At 43.8% G+C, this 27,826-nt stretch overlaps 2 protein-coding genes across 2 annotated transcripts in view; both read right to left on the bottom strand.

Annotated features, from left to right (window-relative positions):
* LOC310869175 (histone H3.2) overlaps positions 1-27,826 on the bottom strand; it is a gene marked incomplete at its 3' end in the record, with an annotated part of 214,952 nt that overhangs the window by 74,512 nt on the left and 112,614 nt on the right. The gene's annotated exons all lie outside the window — the stretch shown is intronic.
* On the bottom strand, positions 124-27,826 carry fam234b (family with sequence similarity 234 member B). The gene is made up of 13 exons (XM_083779753.1): positions 27,666-27,826; positions 24,901-25,443; positions 23,793-23,909; positions 16,992-17,243; positions 14,619-14,734; positions 13,546-13,696; positions 12,516-12,657; positions 10,072-10,269; positions 8,265-8,343; positions 6,364-6,531; positions 4,955-5,075; positions 2,662-2,891; positions 124-1,151 (listed from the first exon to the last, which is right to left on the bottom strand). Exons 1-13 carry the CDS (start codon positions 27,700-27,702, stop codon positions 1,149-1,151), a joined length of 2,157 nt encoding a protein of 718 aa, XP_083635879.1. The 5' UTR covers positions 27,703-27,826; the 3' UTR covers positions 124-1,148.

Below are 27,826 nucleotides of genomic sequence, written 5' to 3'. Positions count from 1 at the left end.
GTGACATGGCTGCCACCTGCTGGATGCAAACGATACAGAGTTGCACCACTTGGTTCACACTGGTGTGATTTTTTCTTTGTTTTTGAGTTGTTCTTCTAGAAGTCTTGAAAGTAAATAGTTGCATGGGGTTTGATCCCACAACCTCCAGATCATGTAGCCAATGACCTAACTCACTCACTGAGCTATGTACTACCTGCAACAGCACAGTCTTCTTTTGCCTTTCAGTAACAACATTGGTACAACAAATTAAACATAACAGGAGCTTTGTCTATCGTTTGTTGTGCTGTTGTTTATCTGGGGCTTATACAGTACCAAGTCAGCCATACCACCCATGACCAAAATTATAATTTTTAAACAAAATTACACCAGTGAGTGTGTGTGTGTGTGTGTGTGGGGGTGTGTCCACAGGTATATAAAAATTGTGAAGAGAGACAATGAGCTCACAAAGCGGTAACATTTTTGTGTCCTTTCATTTTCCACAAATATTTACAGTTAACAGTACAGCACAATCGCAAGTAATTTACATTTCAGTGTGCCACAACCACATCAGCAATCAACTATTTAAAATTACCGGTATAATTATTATCAACAAAATATGTCCAAGCCTTATATTGCACAGCCATAAAATATGTACAGATTTGCTATAACTTGGCATTGAGCAGAAAACTCACTATTAGTGGTTTAAAAAGTGCAAGTGACCTGCATCTACACGGTGTAGTAGTGAACTGGTCTTTGAAGATTTCTCTTAAATCTTAAACATTGTGGAATATGGAAATACACATTCTCTCGTTGGCCTCATCATGGTTCGCCTTCAGCAGTAGGCCTTTTCTTATTATGTATTGTAATTTAAAAATTCAAGTAAAATCTTTAAAAACTATGATTCCCTAACTAAATAACTTAAACACATTCACTGCATGTATGTATGTATGTATGTATGTATGTACTGGAATATCATATTTTCAAAAAGGTAGAACCAAATACTCAAGCAATAAAAATAATAATAAAAAAAAGTACCATAAATTCATACTTTGTGAACATTTATGTAAACAGCTTGTATCCAGTGTCCTCGTGCGTTCCTTGTGACGAGTCCCATTCCTCACACCTCTTGGCTAGAGTGTTGTACAGGATAGAGTACAGGTGGTGGCGCCTCACTAAACAAAGTAAAAAGAAAGAAAATAAATAAATCAAAAATACGGTATTACGGTAAATACGGTAGCAATCTAATTTGTCACCTTATAACAATTTCAAATGTAGTTAGCAAATGCATTACAGCACTTATTATAAATACGGTAAGTAAAATATTATATGGGCAGAAGGTAAAGCCAGCTAATTAAAGTGGATTTAGGTGAATTTGAGTCTTAACATTTAGATAGAAGATTAGAGCTAACAATGTAAGTTTTATATCCTCTCCCAATGGAGAGAGGTAATTGCAAGGATGTCCATACTACATTAAAGGAGAATTCCATACTAAAAGGCTTTCTTACCTTTCTTTGTAGTTGTTACGTCCCCACCAAAGAGGTCCAGGTGTTATTTTGTGCAAAAGCTCCTTATTGGCTATTTCCCCTACCATAAGCCCTCAATGAATTGCATTGAATTGAATTGTGCTAATTTGCTTATTTCCATCGCTCAAAATTATAATTTCTTTGTATATATCCTCTCTTCATAATGTAAATAATATCCCAAGCGGCATACTTTACTACTTCTTTCGATGGAAATAAGTGAATTAGCATAACACCCCATAGCCCCATTCAATTCCCATTCAATGCAATGCAATTCATTGAGGGCTTATGGTAGGGAAAATAGCCAATAAGGAGTTTTTGCATAAAAAAACACCTGGACCTCTTTGGTGGGGACGTAACAACTACAAAGAAAGGTAAGAAAGATAAGAAATCATTCTGGGAAGGAATTCTCCTTTAAATATGGTGGTGCATCTAGTGTCCCAAACTATGCACCATTTGCTTCAAATAACAAATAAGTGACATTGTCCAACAGTAGGTAGTGTAATGTCTGTTGATGTGTCTCTCACAGAATATATAATATAACAAACAGACTCTGTGAGTTCTCTCTATGTCAGTTGTAGTAGTATTCATTTAACTTCCCTCCAAAAGCTCGGGCAACACATAAACTTCCTTCATGACGTGGGCGGCATGTCCACGTTAGCCTGGCTATAATAAGCCAGACCGAATCAGCCGTTGGCAAAAAAAGATTGCCTGCCGGCGACAGTGTATGGGCCGATTCATACTCTTACTTTACCACTGTTTCGGCGCTGTAGTGCTGAAATGATTTTGGCTCGTCAGAAATGTTCAGTAGCACCGAAGAGCCGACTTTAGCACGGTACCTGCCCCCCCCCGAACCTCAAATGACGTCACATTGTAGGCTCTACAGCGCCGAACCGACTTTTATTCGGCTCTAAAATAGGAGTATGAATCGGCCCCATGTCCACGTCACGCAAGACACACACAACAACCTACCCGTAACCCTATCCAACGCCGGGGTCAACACCTCTCTATGAAGGAGATGCAGGTGTGCCAGTTGTGTAAAGGGATAATGTCTGCCTAGGTGGTCATTGTCGGGAGATAATTCACCGCCAGGGGGGGGGGGGGGGGTTTAAGCACCGCTTATTACGGCTACTGAATATATTCCATGCCGATGTGAAATTACCTGCTGTTTGAAGGAGAGCTGCCGGAAGAACTTGTTGACTTCAAACAGCCCAGGTTTGACCGCCCCCCCGCTGGCCTTGCCACCGTCGCCCAGCCTCACCACGCGTCCTTTAGCGATGGCCGCCCGCAGGCTACGGCTCTTGATGATCCGAGCGAACGGTTCGGAGTCGAGCGTTGGCCTCGATAGCACAGAGATGTAGGAGGCGTCCTTCTGTTGCTCCTGGTAGCTCACTGCGTGGGAGAGGACAGAATACAGTATATGAGTGCTTCTGTTGCTCCTGGTAGCTCACTGCGTGGGAGAGGACAGAATATACAGTATATGAGTGCTTTTCAACACTTTTTCACATCAAGGCCCGTTATTTATTCTGCATTAGAGCCACAGACCACCATTTGATGACATTTTAGCCTTGCAGACTCCAAATGTCCACATCTCCATGCTGTATTGATTTTGGTAGTAGGTAGCAAAGCAAAGTTCTTTGTTTTTACCCAGGGAAGTGGACTAAGCTCGATATGCTTGTTTACAGCCACACCCTGCTCATAGAACATTTCATGGTAGGGGTTCAATGCCTTGCTCAAGGGCACTTCAGCGGTGGTAATTTTAACATGCCGGTCTGGGGATTCGAACTGGCGACCTTCCGGTATCAAGACCGCTCCGCAAACCGTTCGGCCACCGCTGCCCGCATAGGAGAGATAACACTAAAAGGCAAATGTTGATCAAAATAACAATTCTTCTACATTCTATAATTGTGTAGACTTCTTGTAAATTAACTAAAGTAACTCTTGAGAGTGTAAAAGTGTTAAACCAAATGGACAGGACAGGACAGGGTCCAGAGCGATTTACATTAAGCAAGAACAAAAAAAGCATGGGAATAGATCACATAAAAACATTTATCAAGAAACATGCGTAAGCTAAGACAGTAACAGTGGAATATCTATATAATGAAGCTATACATATAAACTATACAAGGGTCCATTTGGTTACCAACTCTCCATCATTTAGCTGGAGACCACTTGGACCCCCCTCAAGGACCACTGGTGGTTCCCGGACCACTGGTTGAGAACCTCTGCAGTATATGACCAAAAACCAAATGATAGATAGAACAGCTGGGTAAAGGCTACGGCTAGTCCAATTTGTTAGCATTCAGTTGTGCAATGTGCAGTTGTGAAGTTGTGAAGCTAAAAGGCCCCTGTTGTGGAATTATGGTAGGATTATACCGTATAATCCATCTATCCATCCATGTATCTTCAACCGCTTATCCGTAGTCAGGTCGCGGGGGCAACCGCTCCACCAGAGTGCTCCAGACTTCCCTCTCCAGAGCAACATTAGTGACTTCCTCCTGGGGTATTCCGAGACGTTCCAAGGCCAGTGAGTCGATGTGTTTCCTCCAACTGCGCCTTGGTCTGCCCCGGGGTCTCCTCCCAGTGGGACGTGCGTCGAGGACCTCACTAGGGAGAAGCCTGAGAGGCATCCTAACCAGATGCCCGAACCACCTCAGCTGGCTCTTTCCCAGGCGAAGGAGCAGCGGTTCTACTCCGAGTCTCTCTTGTGTGACTGAACTTCTCACCCTATCTCTAAGGGAGATGCCAGCCACCCGTCGAAGAAAACTCATTTTGGCCGATTGTATTTGCGACCTTATTCTTTCGGTCACCCACTTCATGACTCTACATAAGAGTTTGCCTTCTGGCTCAACTCTCTTTTCGTCACAGCAATTCAACTCAAAATATGTGGTTGGAGTGGAAAAGAGGCAAAGCAACACAGCTTATTCGTAGCTGTGTATCTTTGTAGCTGAAGTTGAAACCAGCTCATATTCTCTTGCATCTTTTGCAGCAGCAGCAGCAGCAGCTACCACTCAGTTGAATCTTTGTATCTTCATGTCTCTGGCTTCCATTGACAATGAATGGTAGACTGTAGCTTTGCATCTTCTCATGTGAAAACGCAGCATAGGTAATATAAGTTGCTACAGCCGGGGCCTATATTACCCCGATGGCCTATTATCGAAAATGGTGAAAATGGCTTATCCCATTCTGAACGGGAACCCATTTTGGTGTCAGCATCATGTCGTGCTTTAGCTATTTAAAAATAGCAGATCTACAAGCTCATATCGCGCCACCGAGTGGCGCGATACGAGCTTGTAGGTCTGCTATTTTTTGAAAAATCGAAGAGCGACTGACATTTTTTGAATCTGATCTCAGGTCAGAATGGGTTCATCAGACCAGTGTGTGTCCAGTCGGAAACCTCGTATGAATCTGATCTCAGGTCAAAATGGCTTATTCTATACAGTACGTTCTTTTACCTGCAGCAGTGACAGCTGTGTCTATGGTGCTGTTGAGTTGCAGAAGGATTGTGGGATACAATGGATGAAGCAGGAACAGGTTTCTGATGTGGGACTCCTCAGCAGCCACGCCCGGTGCCAACTGTTAGAGATAAGAGTTGAAGGGGGTTTTATTTGTTTTTTTAGACATCAAGTTTAGAATGTATACACCAGTGGTCCCCAAACGTTTTCATGTCAAGGACCCCCAAATTGATTTGAGTATAATTGGCCCGCAGACCCCCATTTGAAGAGATTTGCCAGGGACCCCCCATAAGAGAAGATTATTGTGGCTCCTGCAGTGATTCTCAACCCGTTTAATTTCAAGGAATGGCATTTCTATCTCCCCATTTGTTGTAGAATCAATGTTAATCTAACTCTGCGAGTGTACAAATCCAACCATAACGGCTCCATGTGGTTCCATTTGTACACTCTCAGAGTTACAGATCCATTCGGTTCCATTTGTACACTCTCAGAGTTACAGATCCATTCGGTTCCATTTGTACACTCTCAGAGTTACAGAACCATTCGGTTCCATTTGTACACTCTCAGAGTTACAGAACCATTCGGTTCCATTTGTACACTCTCAGAGTTACAGATCCATTCGGTTCCAAACTATCATTTAGCTGGGGACTCCCCTGGAACTCTCTCAAGGACCCCTGGGGGTCCCCAGACTAGTCACTGGTTAAGGCTCATACATAGTCTGGTTTTACGGTGGTGGGGTGACCACCGAACTACAACATGGCGTCACGAGCCGCGGTGAAGAGCAAACCACCGCCACCGCTCCAGCCCTTCTCTCTGTTTTTACTCACCACCGCTCAACGTTATTTCAGCTCCGGTGGTCAGCTCACCACCGGAGCGGTGGTCACCTTACCACCGAAAATCCAGACTATGAATAGGCCTTTAGACCAGTCATTAGTCCTACAACTACCACCCATCTCAAACCCTCACCCTAAACCTAACCTCCCACGGGGCAGCACACCTAAACCTAACCTTAACCCATGTCTAACCAATGACTAGTCTAAACTAAGTATGCACCCCCCCCCCTCACCCCACTTTGGGAACCACTGGTATAAATGGTAAATGGTGCATTTATATAGCGCCTTTATCCAAGGAGCTTTACATAGATTGTGCATTACATTCACACATTCATACACCGATTTGCAGCGGAAGCCATGCAAGGTACCAACCAGCACATCGGGAGCAATTTGGGGTTCAATGTCTTGCCCAAGGACACTTCCACATGTAGACGGGAGGAGCTGGGATTCGAACCGCCGACCCAAGGATCATTGGACGACCTGCTCTACCTCCTGAGCCACAGTCGCCAGAAGTATACACTTCCAAGGACAAGCAGTACGTCAGTTATACGGATTTGTCATCAAAAGAATACCCACGGTCGTCTTAGTCGTGTTCTTCGGTGCTCTGATGGTCTCACCGGCCCAGAAGAGGAACACCGATTGGCCACCGGCGGTGGAGACCGAGGAAGCCTCCAATACCAGATGAGGACACAGGAACTCTGCCGCCCAGAGGACACGCCCACTAGCACCGTCAATCACCTGCACCTGGAGGCGGGAGAGACAGGAACAAACCGGTTCAAAGAGCTGTCATTTTTCAGGGGCCCTGAGGACGAGAGTTTAGGCGCAGAGCGAGAGAGATAGAATGTAAAACACGTTGTTTCAAAGTCTTTATAGTTTTTTTTACCAGATTTTAGTGTGTGTGTGTGTGTGTATGTGTATGTGTGTGTGTGTGTGGGGGCGTTATTGTCACGTCACTATGGAGCAGACAGCAGCATGCTGTCGTGCTGCTGAAGCAAGTCCAATCTGGGTGAAATTCACATCGGAAAATGAATATAATGTCGCGTGAGCCCGCCCGGCCCACGGCCCGTTGGTCAGGGACAGAGACGGCCCCGGCCCTGCCCGTTTTGGCGGGCCGGGCCAGGCCCCGTCGGGTCTCTAATATGTTCTACCGACCACAGAGCTCCGACGGTGTGTTTTACCGTTGTCAACTTGTTGTATAATTAATAACTTGGCTGAATAGTAATAATCTTGCAGTCTTGCAAGATGCCAACTACTAAATATATAACGAAACACAACACATATCTGGGAATTGAAAACCTCAAGGGATGCGACCCGTGACGTATATTGCGACTAAGGCTTTCACCTTTATTTTATATATTTTTATGGAGGGATAGACAGTAGGCCGACAGGAAATGGGGAGATAGATGGGGGGGGGGGACGGACGACACATGCAGTGAAGACCGTCGGGATCGGGAGTTGAACCCGCGGCACTCTGGATTACCAGCCAAGGTGCCTGGACCGCTGAGCCAACGCCCCAGGCCTTATTGCGACCACTTTAACTTGAGATTTACAGTGCTAGCATTGTAAATCTCAAGTTATAGTGACACACTGATGGAGTATATTATAGTACATTGTGGGTTGTATATTGAGATGGCAGGTATGTGACATTGAAAAGGACAAATCAAACATATGGGACACTTTATTAAACCAGTAAAATTAAGGTATTTTACGATGGGGGGGGGGGGGGGGATTTGTAGTCCCCATGTTTCTCTATCACCCCATAGCGATGATTTGATTGGCTGAGCAAAGAACATATTGAGGATAAAAAGTGAGGGCAGAAAATTGAATGCGCCAATTGTGATTGGCCGAAATGACAGAAAAGTGATGACGCCGATTGTGATTGGCCGAAATTTGGATGATGTATGAGCGCCCCTCACTTCACCAGAGTGTGATTTCCTATGGATATATATAGTGTAGATTCTGTCTGAGCACAAACATTAAATGCCATCGACAATGAATGGAGAATTTACGTAACACGTCACACGTGTCTGAGCAAATCGGCTGGGTTTGTCGGTGGGAACCCTTGGCCAATAAGGCACCACCATTCTGTACGATGATTAGAGCGCCACTCACTTCACACGGGTGTGATGTTTTTTTAAATTATTTATTTAATTCTCCCACATAAGAATAGGCACTTCAAGATGCAAGAATCTTGAATGCAAATAGTCTGTCACTATACAGTAACTAGACGTCAAGCCAATTTTAACCCATTCTGACCTGAGATCAGATTCTAAAAATGTCTGTTTGAAAATGACAGTTTTCTGAAAAAGCTGTGTTTCTATGTCAGTCGTTCTTAGATTTTTCAAAAATAGCAGAAAGGGGTTCCCGCCCAAAATGGGTTAATAAAAACAAAAGTGCCAAAGTATCAAAATGATATAGAATACCGTAGAAATGTATACTGTAGGGTGGCCTGGATATGCTTAAATAAAATGTCTTACCTTTCGGGTTCCATTTGCAGAATGCTGGACAAGGAGATCTGGTATTCTGTCCTCATTGAAGTGGCCTGGGGTAGGCGGACTAGAGATGGAACAAGACAAAGACAAGAGATACTTCATTTTCTCATTATTTTAAAGGACCACTTCACCACTTTTCAACCTATCTTCATCCAGTGACATCATCATTAGGCAGATTCTTTTTTTAAACAAGATTTATTTTCCACAAAGATATTTAGATTTTCATTATCGTGAGAACGATGGCTTCCATTTTCGCATTGCAACGACAATAGAATGCCTGCAGTTTCTATGAGCTTGGATTCCCCATCGATGATGTCACTGGAAGACGGTTTCTGAACTGCCCACAGCCCTCCTATGAGACACAGACTGAGCAGAAAAAAATTGCGCCATTTTTTCATGATCATTAGTGAGGAACTATTATATGAAGATAGGTTGAAAAGTGGTGAAGTGGTCCTTTAACCTATTTTAGGCGTGAACCCCTTTTGGTGTTAGCATTACGTTATGCTTTAGCTATTTAAAAATAGTAGATCTACAAGCTCATAGCGCGCCACCGAGTGGCGCGCTACGAGCTTGTAGGTCTGCTATTTTTGAAAAATCTAAGAACGACTGACATGGAAACATAGCTGTTTCAGAAAACTGTCATTTTCAAACAGACATTTTTAGAATCTGAACTCAGGTCAGAATTGGTTAAGTATACCTCTCTCTACCAGTCATGCTCCTTTTACTTTAATTTGAGCATGTGCCAACCGTCTATGCCAAATGTCAAATGTCAAATGTTCAACTGAACAAGGCGACGATTTACAACCACGTATACTTGTGACAAAGTATTAATTCAGTCGTGCCAGCTATTTGTTTTTCTCCAATGGGGTGGAGATAAATGACTGGCAGGGAAGGGGGCAAATATGAGAACCAATCAAATACATGTATTCTCAGTGGTTAACCCATTTAGACCGGACATCGGAATTTAAAAACTGTCTTCTAAATCATGACAGTTTTCTGAAATATAATGTTTTTATATCAGTGGTGCTCAATGTTTTATGTCAAGGACCCCAAAAAGTATATATAATTGGCCGCTGACCCCCCCCCCCCCCATCTGAAAATATGTTGTTCCAGGAACCCCCCAGAAGCAAAGAATTGACAAAAAAAACGCTGACTCTGTAACAATATTCAAAGATTTGAGGCACATTTTCACGATTTTTCAAAAAAAGCAGACCTACAAGTTCCTATGAGCTTGTAGATCTGCTATTTTCCAATAGCTAAAGTATAACATAATGCTTTAAAACACCAAAAGGGGTTAACCAGACATAAAGAATAGTATAGTACTAGAAGAGGACCATAGGCAGTACTACTGTACCTGTGCATGGGAGATAAGACGCCATACGTCCACTACTACTGTATATATACCTTTATTGAAAGGATAAGCCCCTTGAGATGTCACATCTCATTTTAGAGGGCGTCCTCAACACAGATACATTGTACAATACAGTTCACAAAACAATACAACAGTACAACCATACACACAGACAGGACAAAACAAAACAAGACAGAACAGAACAAAAGCTCTCCCAAAGATAGCTCCCACCCCACTGTTTCAACCCTAAATAGCAGAGTTCATATGGGGAAAGATATACCCATTGCACAATAAGACCATGTTACTAAGCAAAAAACAAACAAGCAATACCAGCATGCATGATGTGATAAAAATGAACAGTAGCACAGAACCAGCAGGGAAGGTACCAGTGCATGGGAGACAAGACGCCATACGTCCACTACTACTGTACTGCTACTGTACCTGTGCATGGGAGACAAGGCGCCATACGTCCACTGCTTGTGGGCGTCCCTCTCTCTCAGAACAGAGAGCTTATTGGACCCGTAGACCAGAGCCCAGTCACTCCTGCTGGAGTTGAGGTTGGCCACGGTGTCCAGACTGTTGTGGTTGTTGCAGAAACCGGACACCAGGGGGAGCAAGAAGTCCACGGCATCTTTTCCACTGGAGAGAGAGAGAGAGAGAGAGAGACAATAAAAGGTGAAGCTGAATAGATCCATCTAGCCCATTCTGACCTGAGATCAGATTCATACGAGGTTTCCACTGGACACACACTGGTCTGATTAACCCATTCTGACCTGAGATCAGATTCTAAAAATGTCAGTCGTTCTTTGATTTTTCAAAAATAGCAGACCTACAAGCTCTTAGCGCGCCACTCGGTGGCGCGCTATGAGCTTGTAGATCTGCTATTTTTCAATAGCTAAAGCATAACATGATGCTAACACCAAAATGGGTTCCCGTTCAGAATGGGCTAGACCAGGGGTGGGCAACTTTGACTCCACACTCACTCCAGAGGGCCACGGTGCATATTATTGTCGTAGCAAAAATAGCCGATCTACAAGCTCAGCAGATCAGCTATTTTTGCTATATTTGAATTGAAAATCTGAATATCTTTTTGCTATTTTTGAATTGGAATCCTGACAAGTAACCTTTTTTTATTGAATTTCAAATGCATTTAGTTATAGTTATGTTAACTTTATATGAACTGTTAACATAACTACTATTGGACACAAAAAGACAATAACATTTTGATACTAGTCATGAAGTAATTAAAGCGGGTTTGGAATTGCAACAGCTGAAATCAATACTATATCAGTATTCATGTGGGCCGCATTAAGTGTAGCTGCGGGGCCGCATGTGGCCCCCGGGCCGCCAGTTGCCCACCCCTGATCTAGACTCTTAAAGGTATATTCAGTGATTTCACTTAATTCAAATATCACTTATTTTTTTGTTTTGTTGTGATAATCCTCCCTACTATAGAGTGTGCTGGCCATATAAGGAGTTCCTCCCTGTCCCCAGTTAACCCCTGGGGGTCAAAAAACCTTAGGTTTCGTTTTTGACTCTCTATCCTGATTGGACGAAAGGCTGGGTCCCACAGCCAAAAACGAAACCTAAGGTTTTTTGAGTGAAATCACTGAATATACCTTTAACTGCATGGCTAAAAATAGTGTCAACAAAAAGAAGCTGTGACTGACTGACACCTCATTCAAGAATCATTAAGTGTGAATGCCAGAGACATGAAACACTGATCATGCAACCCAAATAACATGTTTCCACAGTCCCCAAAAAAAACACACCCGTGTGAAGTGAGTGGTGCAACTCCGTGTGGGGGTCCCGGGGGGGGGGGGGGGGGGGGGCACCCAGGGATTAAAAATAAATTACTTATTTACTTACCATGATCAACGAGTTTAATACATTTGATCTCACTGGAAGAGAAGGGAAAAAAGGCCTCCACGACCATGCATATTTAAAAAGGTTCACTTCACTTCTACCATTACATTCTGCACTCCATCCCTCCATTACACCAACCAAACAGACGGAGCAGATTAAAGGTTTCACCATTTAGCAGAGAGAGAGAGAGAGGGTTTTGTGATGTGTAACCAAATAAGGTTACCAGCTACTTAATCCCTTCTGGGCGAGAAACCCCTTTCAGAACAACGAGTGGCCCAGGAAATGAATCGCAATGCATTTGTCCCATAGGCATTTCGTGCTTTATTTATTTAAAGACTTTTTCAGCGTCGTACGAAGCCAACTCTTGTCGTGACAAATCATGACAACACACACAATATTTCGGGCCAAACAAAGAATTAGAATGTAGAAAAAAAACGGCAGGTTACAACCCATTTTTTGTTGTTTTTCTTCTTTTGGTCCAAAATATTGTGTGTGTTGTCATGATTTGTCACGACAAGAGTTGGCTTCGTACGACGCTTAAAAGGTCTTTAAATAAATAATGCACGAAATGCCTATGGGACAAATGCATTGCGATTCATTTCCTGGGCCACTCGTTGTTCTGAAAGGGGGAGGGACTGCGACGCTCTATACTTTAGCTATTGAAAAATAGCAGATCTACAAGCTCATAGCGCGGCACAGAGTGCCGCACTACGAGCTTGTAGGTCTGTTATTTTTGAAAACTCGAGAAAATGTAATTTTTGAACGAGCGAACGTTTTTAACTCAAATCTTTGCTTCTGGGGAGTCCCTCCCTGGAACAACATATTTTCAGATGGGGGGGGGGGGGGGGGTCGGCGGCCAATTTCATATAATTCCTTATAAGTCCATATAAGTCCTTGACATGGAATTGTCTGAGAACCACTGACACAGAAACATAGGTTTTTCAGAAAACTGTCAGGGTTTATATTATAGAAGGCATTTGTATAGAATCTTGTGTCAGGTCTAAATGGGTTAAGTCTACCTGTAGATGTGTATGAGGGAGGAAGAGTTGGTTTTCTTCAGTTTCTCCCAGGTGGCGTCCTTGTGTCTGAGGGCCTGCATGAGGGGCATCTTGCCCGTGGCCCGTGTGTAGATATCACACAGGGAGACGGCCTCCACAGTGCCTAAGGAAGAGAGAACGGAATAAACATTATTCTAAGATTAGGGGGAACCGTTGCAAAGTAAATAAATAAGCAACTTTGTCCTATTCAAATAATGTCATAGATATTTAACCCATTTTGACCTGAGATCAGATTCTAAAAATGTCTTCTACATGGGTTAGAGTACCTAGTCTAGTCCCAGCAGGATGTAGAACGCCCCAGGCTGGGTCTAAAGGGGTCAGAGTACCTAGTCATATAGCAGGATGTAGGACGCCCCAGGCTGGGTCTAAAGGGGTCAGAGTACCTAGTCATATAGTAGGATGTAGAACGCCCCAGGCTGGGTCTAAAGGGGGTTAGAGTACCTAGTCCCAGCAGGATGTAGAACGCCCCAGGCTGGGTCTAAAGGGGGTTAGAGTACCTAGTCCCAGCAGGATGTAGAACGCCCCAGGCTGGGTCTAAAGGGGTTAGAGTACCTAGTCCCAGCAGGATGTAGAACGCCCCAGGCTGGGTCTAAAGGGGTTAGAGTACCTAGTCCCAGCAGGATGTAGAACGCCCCAGGCTGGGTCTAAATGGGGTTAGAGTAACTAGTCTAGTCCCAGCAGGATGTAGAACGCCCCAGGCTGGGTCTAAAGGGGTCAGAGTACCTAGTCATATAGCAGGATGTAGGACGCCCCAGGCTGGGTCTAACTGGGTTAGAGTACCTAGTCTAGTCCCAGCAGGATGTAGAAGGCCCCAGGCTGGGTCTAAATGGGTTAAGAGTACCTAGTCCCAGCAGGATGTAGAACGCCCCAGGCTGGGTCTAAAGAGGTTACCTAGTCCCAGCAGGATGTAGAACGCCCCAGGCTGGGTCTAAAGAGGTTACCTAGTCCCAGTAGGATGTAGAAGGCCCCAGGCTGGGTCTAAAGAGGTTACCTAGTCCCAGCAGGATGTAGAAGGCCCCAGGCTGGGTCTCGTGAAGCAGAGGGCCGATGAGCTTCCCCTGGGTGGTGAGGTTGAAGGGCACGGGACGTCCCAGCTTGGCCCCCGTCAGCCCAGACAGTAAGATCAGGGCCAGGTCAGACGACTGGAGAGAGAGAGACAGAGACAGAGAGAGAGAGGGAGAGACAGAGACAGAGAGACAGAGAGACAGAGGGAGAGAGAGAGAGCGAGAGCGAGAGAGAGTGAGAGCGAGAGAGCGAGAGAGATCGAGACAGAGAGACAGAGAGATTAGTTTGATCAGTAATAGCATATTGCTACATAATGCTATTACTGATCAAACTAATGAATATATAAAGAACAAAACGCCTAAATCAGTGAGTTTTTACCCCAGACTAATTTCTCCGATTTGATTTCAGATCATCTCCAGAGAGGAGATAAGTCGACAAGAGATTAGAGAGTAGGCGCCTGGACAACAGTGTTGATTTCGTCGACTAAAACTAACACGAAAGATGTTCGTCGTCTACCTTTTTTCACTGACGAAAACTAAATGGAAACTAAGTTAAAACTAATCTACGTTGACTAAAACTAAGACAAAATATACTGACAATTTCGTCGCCAAATAAAAACTAGACTAAAATGTTAGGAAGGGACTAGTGGACAAGTGATCCAGTACAAGTCATTTTACACTTGGTTGCATGCTGAAAATAGCATCTACTTTTAGATCGGCTATTTTCAGCAAGCGTAAAACTAGACTAAACACTAAAACATTCCAGGTGACTAAAAGACTAAATTAAAACTATTGAAGAGACTATATAGGGCTGTATTTTGCGTGTCTTAAGTACCAGGTCTTATTCCCTAACTTGAGTAAACTAAAGACCTGGAGGCGTGATCAATGCTCTTTGGCCACTCAGAATAGCCAAATGGCATTGATCACGCCTCCAGGTCTTTAGTTTACTCAAGTTAGGTAATACGACCTGGTACTTAAGACACGCAAAATACAGCCCTCTATGACTGAAACTAAAATCTAAATTTGCTGCCAAAAACAACACTGGTCTGGACAACAATACCCCGTCAGCTGGTAGTGTAGCAATCAGCAGGTCTGGGACGGTGTCTCCCTGAAGGTCTGGGAGTAAAACGGCCTGGGACTCGATGTTCTCAATGGGAACTGACCACAACTTCTTCCCTGGGAGAGACAAAACAAATAATAATAATATTAAAACATTATTTGTATAGCACCTTTCATGACATGAAATGCAGCTCAAAGTGCTTTACAGAGCAATGGAGAAAAAAGATAAGAAAAGCAAGGCATAAACATTAAAAAAAAACAAGAGCAGTAATGCAATACAGTGAGGACATGAATAACAAAAAATAAAAGATCAATTAAAAGCAAGGGTGTAGAAGTGGGTCTTGAGCTGTGCTTTAAAAATGTCTACAGAGGCTGCCTGTCGAAGGTACAGTGGGAGTTTGTTCCATGCCGTCGGCCCGTAGAAGCAAAAAGCTGCTTCCCCGTATTTTTTAGTTGCCATTTCTTTAGGCAAAGCGAGCAGGCCAGCAGTGGAAGACCTTAGGGGGCGGTTTGGGACATATTTAGGCAGGCAGTCATGTAGGTAGGAAGGTGCGAGACCATTGAGAGCTTTATACACAAGTAAAATAATTTTAAAATCAATCCTAAAAACAACCGGAAGCCGGTGCAGTGAAGCCAAAACTGGAGTAATATGTTCTCTCAACAAAGGCATCTATTATTAAATATTTTGGCCTCTTCTCCATGCTTGGTAACCTTCTTTGACTGACGGCAAAAGACATTTCAAGCCTGGTTTACTACTAGACACAAATAATTGAATCCATCTATCCATCCTGGTACACTGCCAGCAAACACAAGTAACTAATCAGACCAGAAAAAAACAAATTGGTTCACCTCAAACTCCCCCATCTCAACCCAACTGTACACCCTAATCAAGAAAGCCTCTCTCCCCCTCACAAAAAACATGCAGTAATCCTGGTCTCTAAACTGCCTCCGCCTGGCCAGCCGGGGCGCCTGATGGAGGGGAAAGGAACTGGTTGGAATAACGTGTTCCTTCCACGCGCTACGTCCAACCAGGGAAACTCCCCCCTGTCAGGTGTAAAGGAGCAACTTGGACACTCAGGCATGAAGGAAGCATGAGTTCAAGTCCATTGCTCTCCCCATGTCCCCCATATATGGGGACTAGGTTGGCGGAGGGTGTGTAGAGCCCAGGATCACATTAGATAATTGACACAGGGGTGAAAAATGGGTTACAAAATTGTGGGATAAAAAAAATATATATAAAAAAAAAAGAGAAAGCCTCTCTGACCCCTCTCGCCCCCTCCACGAGTTCTTCAGTTACTGCCATCAGATCACTATGTGGTGACGGTCACTACAAAGTCCAACTGGACCATAACTCATCTAAGGAACTCCTTTATTCCCTCTGCTATCATCACTCAAATTACAATAGGCATTCAAATTGATATGCTAACCTGTTCCAACAACGTTCCAGTCAGTTTTACTTTTTATTGTAGGGGTTTTTAAAATATGTTTTAAACATGCATTGCTGGGACTGTTCAAAGGGAATTCTCCGTGACAAAGGTTATCTTGAATCTTGTTTAAAATAATGTACTTAAAGGTCCTTTGTCCATCAATCAACTCTGAGGCTTAGTCAGGATTTTGGACAGGACTAGACTGAGCTCTGGACATTGCTCTGTGCCCTTATGTTTTCTATGTTGTAAAGTGTATTTTATTTGTATTTTTTATCCTGTGTTATGTCAAATGTGTATATGTGTTTCATACAAGGCTGCTGGGTCGCAAAATGAATTTCAGTGCGAACTGACAATAAAGTACTATATCATATCATATACTCCCTTGCCCGTGGAAGATATGGCCTGTGAGAGAACTGATGTTTATGTGTATTTTTGCAAATGCACATTTCCTAAATATTTCCTGAATCTAAAAAAAAAGAATATTGAGTGAAGAAGTTGTTTATTGACTAAATGTGGAACAGGTATACATGTGTTGCAACAGACCAGACCAGTCCATACGGTTGAGCTAACCGTTAGGCTGGCTCAGCGGCCTAGGTGCCCAGACGGTTGAGCTAACCGTACAGGGGCGGGCCTAAACCAATTTCACTTATACTTGAAGAGAGCAATAGCCAATCTACAAGCTGATATAGGGCATAAAATCTCTTAGTTTTTCCCATAGAGATTTACAAAAACATTAGGAGACTAGAATCAAGCCATCCAGGATCCTGTTAATTCCTGACCATAAAACCACACCCACTGCTGTTGCATCCAAACATGTTGTGACCTTGAAGATGAGCTATTTTCAGTTGTACAACAAACAAAGTAGGGCCTTACAGCAAACCATATGTGGACACTATTGTAACAGAACATTTGTGTCTTTTGTGTATAGAATGTTTGAGCCTCCTAACCTGTGGTTCCGTTGACAGCCGTCAGGACTGATTTCCCTATGAGGAGACACACGGGCCCACTGGCCCTCTCCCTCTGGCCGGTCAGCAGGGGGGCCGTCTCGGGGTACGCTCTGAGGGCGGCGCCGCCAGCCGGAAGTGGGACAGGGTGACCCTCGTACTGCAGGCCGCACTGGATGTAGTTGACGGTCTCCCGCATGACGACCCTCCACAGCACCTGGCCACTGACCGCGGACAAGGCCACTGCGCTGTAAACTGACACAATGGAAAAGAGGAAATATATCATTTTAGCTTCATATCAGCGGGGAGAACACATACAAAAAAAAAAAATACAAAATACAAAAACAAAATACAAAACACACACAAAGGAAAATGCACAAGGACACAAACATTATGGGTGCAGTTATGTTACAATCACAAGCCTATATGACACATGTCTTGGAATCATGATACAGCAAGAATGTCACAAGAATGTCACATATTCGTTCACACAACGGTGCTCAGGACTAGGCTTACCGTAATTTCCGGACTATAAGCCGCACCTGAATATAAGCCGCACCAGCCAAATTTAGGGGAAATCCCATATACAAGCCGCACCGGACTATAAGCCGCACCGGACTATAAGCCGCAGCTACGTTAGCTCAGAGCCTGAGATGGCTCTGCGTTAGCTGTAAAAATCCATAGATTAGCCGCACCGTTGTATAAGCCGCAGGGTTCAAATCATGGGTAAAAAGCCGCGGCTTATAGTCCGGAAATTACGGGTAGTCTCATATGGTCAGTGTTGGGAAAGTTCATTTATTTTATTAACTAGTTCAGTTCACAGACATTTACAAAGGAACTACTGGTAGTTCAGTTCATAATTCAACATTTTGAACTAATTTTATATTTAAAAAAAAAGAAATCCACAGCCTATAGCCATTTGAGCACCAGCTGAGAGACAGGGATTTAGAGAATGCTGACAGGCACTCAAATGAGATGTTAACGTCCTGTAAGTAGTATGTGGAAATAAAACTAGTGTTGACTAATCAATACAAGTGGCTCTTATTTTGATGAGGCAGTTTCTGCACAGGAAGTCCGTTTCACTTGTAAACAAGCTACGATGGATGAGCTGTCAAAGTACTAGTCGCTAAACCACGTTAGCGAAAATATTTGCAATATGAGAACTGTCACTTAGACAATGTAGGTTACACACGCTGGAATTAAACATGGAACCTGCAGGCAGCATTAGGTGAGTAATTCATTGTTGTAAATGAGTCCGTTTGATGAGGGCTAGGTTCACAGAAAAATGACATACCAAAAATCTCAATCGTTGCCAAAGATTTATTTTCTTCAAAAGGTTTCCAAAAATAATGTTCAAAATAATTTATCTGGAAAAATATTTCTTTCACAAAAATAAAATATAACTTCCAAAAATGAAAATAACAAACTTACATGATATGCTTCAATTCAAGCACCCAGTCTGGACATTACAAGTCCTAACACTGTCCTATAGGGCAGAGCTTCCCCCAGTCTGGACATTACAAGTCCTAGCACTGTCCTATAGGGCAGAGCTTCCCGCATGGTGCCCCTTTCCTCTCAATGGGCCTGATTCTTCAACGTGTTTCCGCTGATATATTGCCGTGACGCTGGCGGAAAGGCATTTACGTGGATTTCCCACATTAATTTGGAATTCATGGAAATGGCCGTGAACTTGACGCTGTCTTTGGTTCGTCGGAAACTCCGCTAAATCCTCCGCCACCTCTTTAGGTGGCGGAGAAATTTGCGGAAGCATACACTTGCATATAGATTTATTCAGAAGGCTTTAGTCTTCATGCTGAATCAATAAATAGTCCCCAAATCTCAGATAAAATATGTAGGCATGTGCCCCCAACATATTGGTCGATCAGCACATAAAAAAACGATATATATATATATATATATATATATATATATATATATATATATATATATATATATATATATATATATATATATATATATATAAAAGCCGAGTGCACTTGTATGCCTAAATGCATGCATTCTAGAGGCAAGTTAGCCTATAGAGTCCCATAAGGAAACTGCCCCTGCAAGCCCCGACACCTTTTTATTTATTTATTAGGATATTTCTATAGCATGCCATGCGCGATTGCGCTGCTCACTGGACAGCCTTCTCTAGGCTACTCGCAGTGCAACGCGTTGTGAGCTTGTAGATCGGCTCTCGCGGACTGCATGTTAAAAAACAAACTCACAATTATAATAAGAACATAGGCCTACACTTATCTGCATTTTGCACTGTACGAATCTAACGTTGTTTCGGTGTGTGTGTGTGTGTGTGTGTGTGTGGGGGGGGGGGGGGGCAGACAGCAGCGTGCTGCCGATCCGATTCACATTGGAAAATGAATAGGGCTAATTAGCCCTATATAAAAAATAGAAGACCACATTTATAGCCTATAATGAATGCAGCGTGTTTGAAAGTCGGCCAGTCATATCAGTTTTAAACCAGCTCACCTCCACTCGTGAACATGACGGACAGACAGACAGAATTTATAATAATGTATATTGATATTGAATTGATCACATGGATGCCACACACAGAATAGTTTAACTCACTGGATAAACTCACTGGATTATAATTTCTTCAGACAAGAGGATCCCAGGCCTACGAGGTAGGCCTATAATATATTTACTTATGAATGTATGGGGCTATGGGCTACTGTTCTTTATCGCGCAACAGTGTCGAGGGCCCATGCAGCCCCCCTCCCTCTCTCGTCTCTCTCTCTCTCTCTCTCGCTCTCTCTGAAAAGACGACTTTTGCATTGTTTTACCTCTGCATAGGTGTGAGAGAGCACCCGCCTTGGTCCCGAACTTAATTAAATAAATTATAATTATATTGCTTCAGCGGAGCACGCACCGTTGCAAGCTTCGATATCAGTGACCGCGGCTGTACGATCTCAGACAAACTGCTGTCTGCTGAGTCATGCTTGAAGCCTTTTATGGTATGAAATTGGGCGTGGATCAATGCAGATGAGGTTGTCGGGTGCTTTTCCGATCACTTTGCACCCGCTGCATTCAGTATGACATACACCTGCGATACACCTGCGCACCTGTGGTACACACCACTCTCTGAATAACACGTCATCTCAACGTAGCTTGATCGGACGGATAAATACGATATCTGTTTCCGCCACCGTTACACTCTGGCGCATTTCGTTTTTGAAGAATCAGGACCCATGTCTCACAAATCACAATGGACTGACTAGTGACTACCTCCATCCAAACCCAGGCCTCTGACTAGTGGACCAAACCATCTGTCTAGAGACAGGTTTCCCCAAAGTATTCACTTGCTAAATCTAGTGAACATGTAACACAGAAAACATTTCCCAACCTTTACAGTATCCTTGTCAATCCTAAAGTAATTAACAACCCAGGTTTTAAACAACCCGTCTCTTTGCAATCATACTAAATAGTATGCATTGCCAGACACATGCACCCCTGTAAAATGGTGCAACCCAATTTGAATCCTCCACCTATAAAAGGAGCAGTGGATTCAGTGGTTCAGTGGACTCTTTTGTGAAACTTTGACCAGAAAATGAGGATGGTGTGAGTAGTGTGTGTTTGACAATATAGTAATGATACTTAAACTGTTTGACTTTGAAAGGAATAAAAGTATGTTTGACCAACCAATTGTCTCTGTCCCATTTATGAAATGAAATTAATTAATACCGTATATGCATATCAAACTGTAGAACAAGTTAAGATCAACTGATTGCTAACTTAGCCGGCATAGTTAGCAAACTGTTTGATAATGACCATTGACTCTGACAGAAAATATGGAGAATAATAACGGGTTAAGGAGAACATATTGTAATTCTGACATGTGGGAATATTGAGTATGAAATGAGGTTATGATAAACAGTAAATGAAAATGTAATGCAATGGAACATGTGTGGCTCAAGAGGAAAAGTGAGAAGCAGTCCGTCTTTATCACAATTGTATACGTGTTGGACGTTCGTGGTTGTGCTAATGATAAACGGACAGCTGCTGCTGGGATCCTATCCTAGGCTCCTGCTGCTTAACGACGACACTGTCTGTGACTAGGTGTACTAGTGTAGCTTTGCATCTGTTGCATCTGCCCGTGTGAATGCAGCATAACGTCATGGCAGGATACGATTGTCTGTAACCCCCCCCCCCCCCCCCCCCCCCCCCCACTCACTCTTTAACGAAGTTGAACGAGAAAAAGTGGCGTTCACACACGCCAGAAATGAACGCGTTCACAATGACGTTTCATCAGGCAGAAATACAGTACGTTCAGTTCACGCGAACTATCGTTTGAACGTGTTCGAGTACAACACTGCATAATGGTGGCATAGACAGTACAACAGACACACACACACACAGTGAACAACGAAAGGGAAGAGAACGGTGAAACGATGGCAGAGAGATGATGTGAAAGTGGATTCAGGGTTCATATAAGAATGCGTTTTAAATCAATCGTCTGCTTAACATTTTAGCGGGACTTGCAGTAACAGATATGAGGATTAAGGTTGCCTATAATCCTTCCTAGCATTCACCATTCATTCACCATGCAGTAGCTACTCATGAGGCAGAGTGCAGCGCACACAGGACACCGCCGAGGAAAATATAAAGAAAGGAGGCCTGACAGAGGTGACCTTGACTTGTAGCTTTGTAGTGAGATTCCTTATAGTAAAACTAATCGAAAGGCTGAATAAATGTGAATTAATTCCTAATGGGAATTAAGTGAACCACACTTCCATCTCAATAATTCCAGGGACGTGCACACATACAATTTACAATTTACAATTTAGGCATTTAGCAGACGCTCTTAATCCAGAGCGACTTACATTTAAGCAAGAACAAAAGCATGGGAATACATCACATAAAAGCATTTATCATGAAACATGCGTAAGCTAAGAAAGTAACAGTGGAATATCTATATAATGAAACTATACATACATATAATGAAACTATACATACACTATACATATAATACTATATATACATATAAACTATACATATTTACTACTATGCTATACATATGTACTATGGCGTGCTATGACTAAATACACGCCACTAAATACACTAAATACAATACAATTATAGTGCTGTCTACATAACATGCTATAAGTCTCTATCAAATGCTATCTAAGGCAACATAAATGCTATCTAAGGGGTTAGGGTAAGTGCTATGGGCCATGATGGAGTCTGAAAAGGTGGGTTTTCAGGCTACGGCGGAAGATTGGGAGTGATGCTGCAGTTCTGACTGCAATGGGAAGTGCATTCCACAGTTTTGGAGCCAGAAGGGAGAAGAGTTTGGGACGTGTGGAGCGTTGTCCCGGCGTTTTTAGTGAGGGTACTTCCAGCTTCCCTGCGTTGGCTGATCTGAGTGCGCGGGAGGGTTTGTAGGGTTCAATCATACTTGTAAGATATGGGGGAGCCATACCTTTGGTTGCTTTGAATGCCAGCATCAGAGTTTTGTATTCTGTGCGGGCAGCGACCGGGAGCCAGTGGAGGGAGCGGAGCAGGGGGGAGACATGTGAGAATTTTGGCTGGTTGAAGACCAAGCGAGCTGCTGCATTTTGGATCAGCTGGAGAGGCTTAAGTGCACATGCTGGTAGGCCAGTAAGGAGGGAGTTACAGTAGTCGGGTTTTGACAAGACTGTTGTCTGGATTAGGAGCTGGGCTGATTCCACATAGACATCAAAGGGGGCTGGCTTCAGCCCCTGCCCTTTTACCCGTCTGTAAAACAACTGCCCTCTCCAGACCATGAGTGCAGCATTTACTATGGTGAAAGAAATGCAAATGCCCTCCTCTCCTTTCCATGCCATACCGGAAGGCGGCATTCAGGAGAATTGTTTTTTTTTTCCTCAAGTCTCCTGAACTTGAACGCAGCATTTTGCATTGAACTAATTTGTTTCGAATGCATGTCGTATACAGTATAGATAGAAGAGTGCAGGGTTGCGCCACGAAAATAGCTGATCTACAAGCTCTGTGAGCTTGTAGATCTACTACTTTGGGCCAAAAGTGCCCTCTTATGGGATTTCAGCCCCTGCCTCTCTAAAGCCCAACACACACCGTCTGCGAACAAAACAGCCGCCTCCGTTATTTTCAATGAACCTATCCCACACCGGCGGCGTTCACGCCTCGCCTGACGCTCCGATACGCCACTGTTCTATTTTCCAGGCGTTGCCGCGCGGCAACGCCTGTGCCGCGTCGCTGCCGCGCGGCAACGCCTGTGCCGCGTCGCTGCGCACCCGGTGTGTGTTGGGCTTAACCAGGGGGGCAGTCAGACAGATATTTTGTGAAGCCACAAGGAAATCGGGATTTCCTGAAAGTTCATATAATGGCCTGTTGTGGCCCGTCATTGGGCCCAACTTCACCTAGACTGTATTACCTTAATAAACATGGTCATGAATACTTTCTGCTTCCAGTCACTAGTTTAAAGTCTCATTTCTAATGTCATAATATTCTTTTTGGAAAATTATGGTCCCATTTATTAAAGAAATTACCATAAAGTCGCGCATGTTCTGAGGGGCGTGGCTACCGTTACAGTCTATGAACGGGATCCCACACCCACTCGAGTCAAAATAAAAACCAACAGAGAAGAAGGGGGGGAAGTCCCGCCTCGTTGTCTGGGCCAGCCAATGGCCAGCTGGGCCCAAACGGATCTAGAAAGATGGCGATGTACACAAGGAAGGACTGACAGGCATCATTTTACGTTCATGTTAGACCCAGGGAACGCTTTGTCCATATTTTTTACAGCCTATGGGCTTAACACTCTCTGCACGTGCCTGATGTATTCCATACCTTTGTTGTTTCCCATGGAGGGTTGGGTGTCGTTGGTTCGCTCCGTAACGCCCAGCAGCACATCTTCCACAGAATCTCCGTCAACATCCCACAAAGCCAACGCTGGTGGAGTGACACCTAAAAAGGAGAGTGGAAATGTGACACCAGGGAAATGGGGCTTATAGAGAGTGTAGAATTTATGTTAGGGCTTCTGTAGTCATTTTTATACCCTGCCTGGCTACAACAGCATTACAAGCAGTATCACAGGCACATTTTTTTGATACCGACAGCCCCATGTAATTATAGCTTATCTTAAGAGTGTCTATAGCCACAGAGACTCGACTTTAAGTCCAGTTAAGTCAGCACCATCAGCGACGCCCTTCCCAGTTCTTCTTCTACAGAACAATGGACTGTTGCGTAAACTCGTTTGCACACATGTGGGCCACCCAAAGCTCTGCCATGTTGCTCTTTTCCATTAGGGTTTCATTTACATGTTTTTTCCCAAGTGGAACCAAGGGCCTTTATACTTCTGCACCATAGCTTGACTTGAGCAGGGTTGTCCAAAGTGCAGCCCGCAGGCCATACCTGAATAGAGGCTTTGAATCAAGTGGCAAAGTGAGTTTAACGTAGTTTAATACAGTCAGATAGGACTTTTATCTTTGGGTGTACAGTATATATGGGCTGTCAAGGCCAGAAAGTAGTTTTTTGCCACTTAGTAGGCATTCCCGCATAACTACCGGGTACGATGATTATGTCACGTGCATAGTTACCCTCTCTATTGTATTATGAACGGTGTTTTTTAACCTGGACATTTCCCAGACTATGTGTCAGTCTTCCTTGTTCCTTGAATGTAGTATTATCTTTTTTTAACCTTGCTCGTCTGGTTATGCATTTGCACTTTTTGTTCACAGCAGCACACACCTGACAACAGACTATTGATATTAAATATGGATGATATAGTTAAATAGAATCGTGTAATTGCGATGCATATGAATGTGACTTTGTCATAGTCCGAAGGTAGTCAGGTAGTTGGCCCTTGGGTGTTTTAATAATGTTATTTTATCCCACGATTTTGTCCCCCTTTGAACAAGGTTTGGACGTCCCTGATGACTTGGGGTCCCTAACTCACCTCCTGCGTCTCCCAACGCTCTCTCCCACTGCGGCCGTTTCTCCAGCTCCCCCTTTTGGCAAGGAATCAAGAAAGCACACAGCAGCACCAGCAGCATGGCAGAGACCAGAGGCACCAGGAAGAACGCGGCTCTGATGGCGCCCCTCGCCCTCGCCCTCTTCCCGTCCGGATCGGCCCCTCCGACGGCGCCCGCGCCAGCGCCCCCCGTGGCACCTCCGTCGTCTCCTCCCCTGTCCCTTCCCGACGACGTGTCCCTCTGACTCCAGTACTGTGCGCCTTTCATGTCGTCTCTGTCCGGCCTGGACTTGCTGGGCAGACGCTCTCTCCACTCGTCCTCCTCTTCCTCCTCTGCCTCGTCTTCGCCCCCCACCAGTCTCCCGGACCTGCCGCCCCCCCGCAGGTCCGAAGACCCGGCGCCGAGGCAGTTTCCCCTGCCGAGGCCGTTGCGAGGGTAGTTGAGCACCAGGTCATCTTCTTCGCTGTCGTCTTCACTGTCGGCCTGAGTGAGAGGATCGTACTCGCCCAGCTCTGATCCCTTTTTACCTGCAGAGACCCAGAGATGGTGAATAAGTCATTTGGATACAGTGGTTTCAGTTGTTTTAGTCCGGGAGCCATGGCCCGGGAGCCATGGCCCAGCCCTCATGTTTTTCTGCTAACTTCCCCCCCCCCCCACTATTATCTGTTAGCATGTATTGGACCATCACAAGTTCATACTGAACACCACCAACCCTGCCTCCGTTTGGTCTCTGGGGCACACGTTTTTGGTATATGTCTCTTCCCTAGTGAAATTGTGTAAAGACTAATATTATTTTTTACTAAAATGACATATAGAGAGATGACTTCCGCACACCTGGTAGACAATTTAGAGCAGGTGCGATGGTGACGAGGCATACCACGTATAGGAGAAAGGAGGGGCACACGCACACCGCACAACGTTTCTGTCTTGTGACCTGACTCAGGCCTGAGGAAGGTCGCAAGACAGAAACGTTTCTCTTTCAAAATAAATGCTCTTGAACCTGACAAGTGGAGGTGGGTGTGTCCCTCCTTTCTCCTACTAAAATTGCATAAAAAGACGTGCAAAACAATAGTATTTCCGACGACTGCGCTTGCGCTTTACTTTACTGTATTACTATGAAACTACTACTTAGTTCCCATCCTTAAAATCATTTTATTTACGCTATAAAGACGAGAGGCTGGTCTGCATTTATTTGAGCCCCGGAAGTCATCGGTATAACATATAGCTCTAAATGCAACGGCATTAGAGCTATGGACCAGAGCTACTGTACACTGTACAAAACAAAAATTAAATGTCAACAAACAAGAAAAGAACTTTCAAAGGGGCACATTCAGAGGGCAAAAGGGCACATTGCTGTTCACAGGGCAAAAGGGCAGAGCACTACCTCGTGTGATTCTGTACACGCCCTGCAGCTCATTGTCCATATTGTTTTGGACTGAGCATCACAACAGCTTGCTTATGTATATCAGTCACGCACATCATGGTGCCGGTGAGATAGATAGACAGTCATAGGGATGCACCGAAAGGGAAATACTTGGCCGAAACCGAATATAGGAAACAGTTGGCCCGAATATGATTCTCTTTTTTACCTTAAAGCTACCTGATTTATGGCAAAAGAAATGGTTATGGCAAAACGTAACTTAAATAATAATCACTATTATGGGTCCATAAAACATTTATTCAGCTCTTTTTGAATGCATTCATTGCATACACTATTCTGTGATATATTTTCTGCCTATTCGGGCCGAATCCGAATAGGCCGAAAATACATTTTTAGCCATTGTCTGCTGAATATTTTTCTGCGAATATTCTGTGCATCAATTAAGTAGTTTGATCCATTTCCAGAGGAGGAAACTATTCTCTTAATATATCTCCTGAACAAAGAGAGGGAGCTCCATCACCTTGTTAAGTATAGGCTATACATGGCAGGCTTTAGTTTCATACACAATCTATTTACAGTAATGTCACTTGATTGATTGATTGATTTATTGATTGATTGATAAATTGATGTATTTACAGTGTGGAGAATTACAGTACATTTCTAGTACAACTCAATACAAGACTGCATGCTAACTGTGGACGACACCATAAAGCATTACACATAATTAAAGCATGTTCAATTCATCATAACATTTATTAGAGACGTGCAAATACCGGTATACACTTCTAGTTATATACTTCTATATACTATAGTTGTCATACTTGCGTATGACAACTCAAACACACACACACACACACACACAGACACACACACACACACACACACACACGTCTCACACACACACACACACACACACACGTCTCACACACACACACACACACACACACACACACACACGTCACACACACACACACACACACACGCACACACGCACACATACGTCTACTATGCAGATACGGCACCGTGTAAACAGCGAATGCAAACTGAGATTGAAACGCAAAAACAATCCATGCACAATAATACTCTTTATAAACAATAATATGCACCTTCTACAATTAAATGATCCCCAATACATGACGTATTGTGATGCAAGCCAAGCCATAGCCTACTGTATTTATTTGGCAATACACTCACTATACACGAATAGCCTAGCTCGTGATGACTGCATCAAGGCTTCCCAGCCACCACGGCCGATATAGTCGATTTAATAGCGATTATGTTCAAAACCCACAGCATATTTAGCTATTATATAATCTATTTTACTCATTTAGACAACAAGGGAATAATTGAATTCGTAGCGCATCTTACCGGGTAATTTCAGAGCACGGGACAGCGCAGCAGCCATGACTATTTCTAACGGTTCAGTGATAAAGAAAGAAGCTGCAGACAGCAGATATGTGTCACAGTGTCAGGGATGATAGGACGCTGCAGGTATCTGCGTCAAGTCGGGTTTCATGAAACACGTTCAC

This window comes from Protomyctophum parallelum, assembly GCF_964188405.1.
Source record: "Protomyctophum parallelum genome assembly, chromosome: 13".
NCBI classification, from domain to species: Eukaryota; Metazoa; Chordata; class Actinopteri; order Myctophiformes; family Myctophidae; genus Protomyctophum; species Protomyctophum parallelum.
The sequence above is the reverse complement of the archived record's forward strand: the minus strand, read 5'-3'. Positions and strand labels throughout refer to the sequence as shown.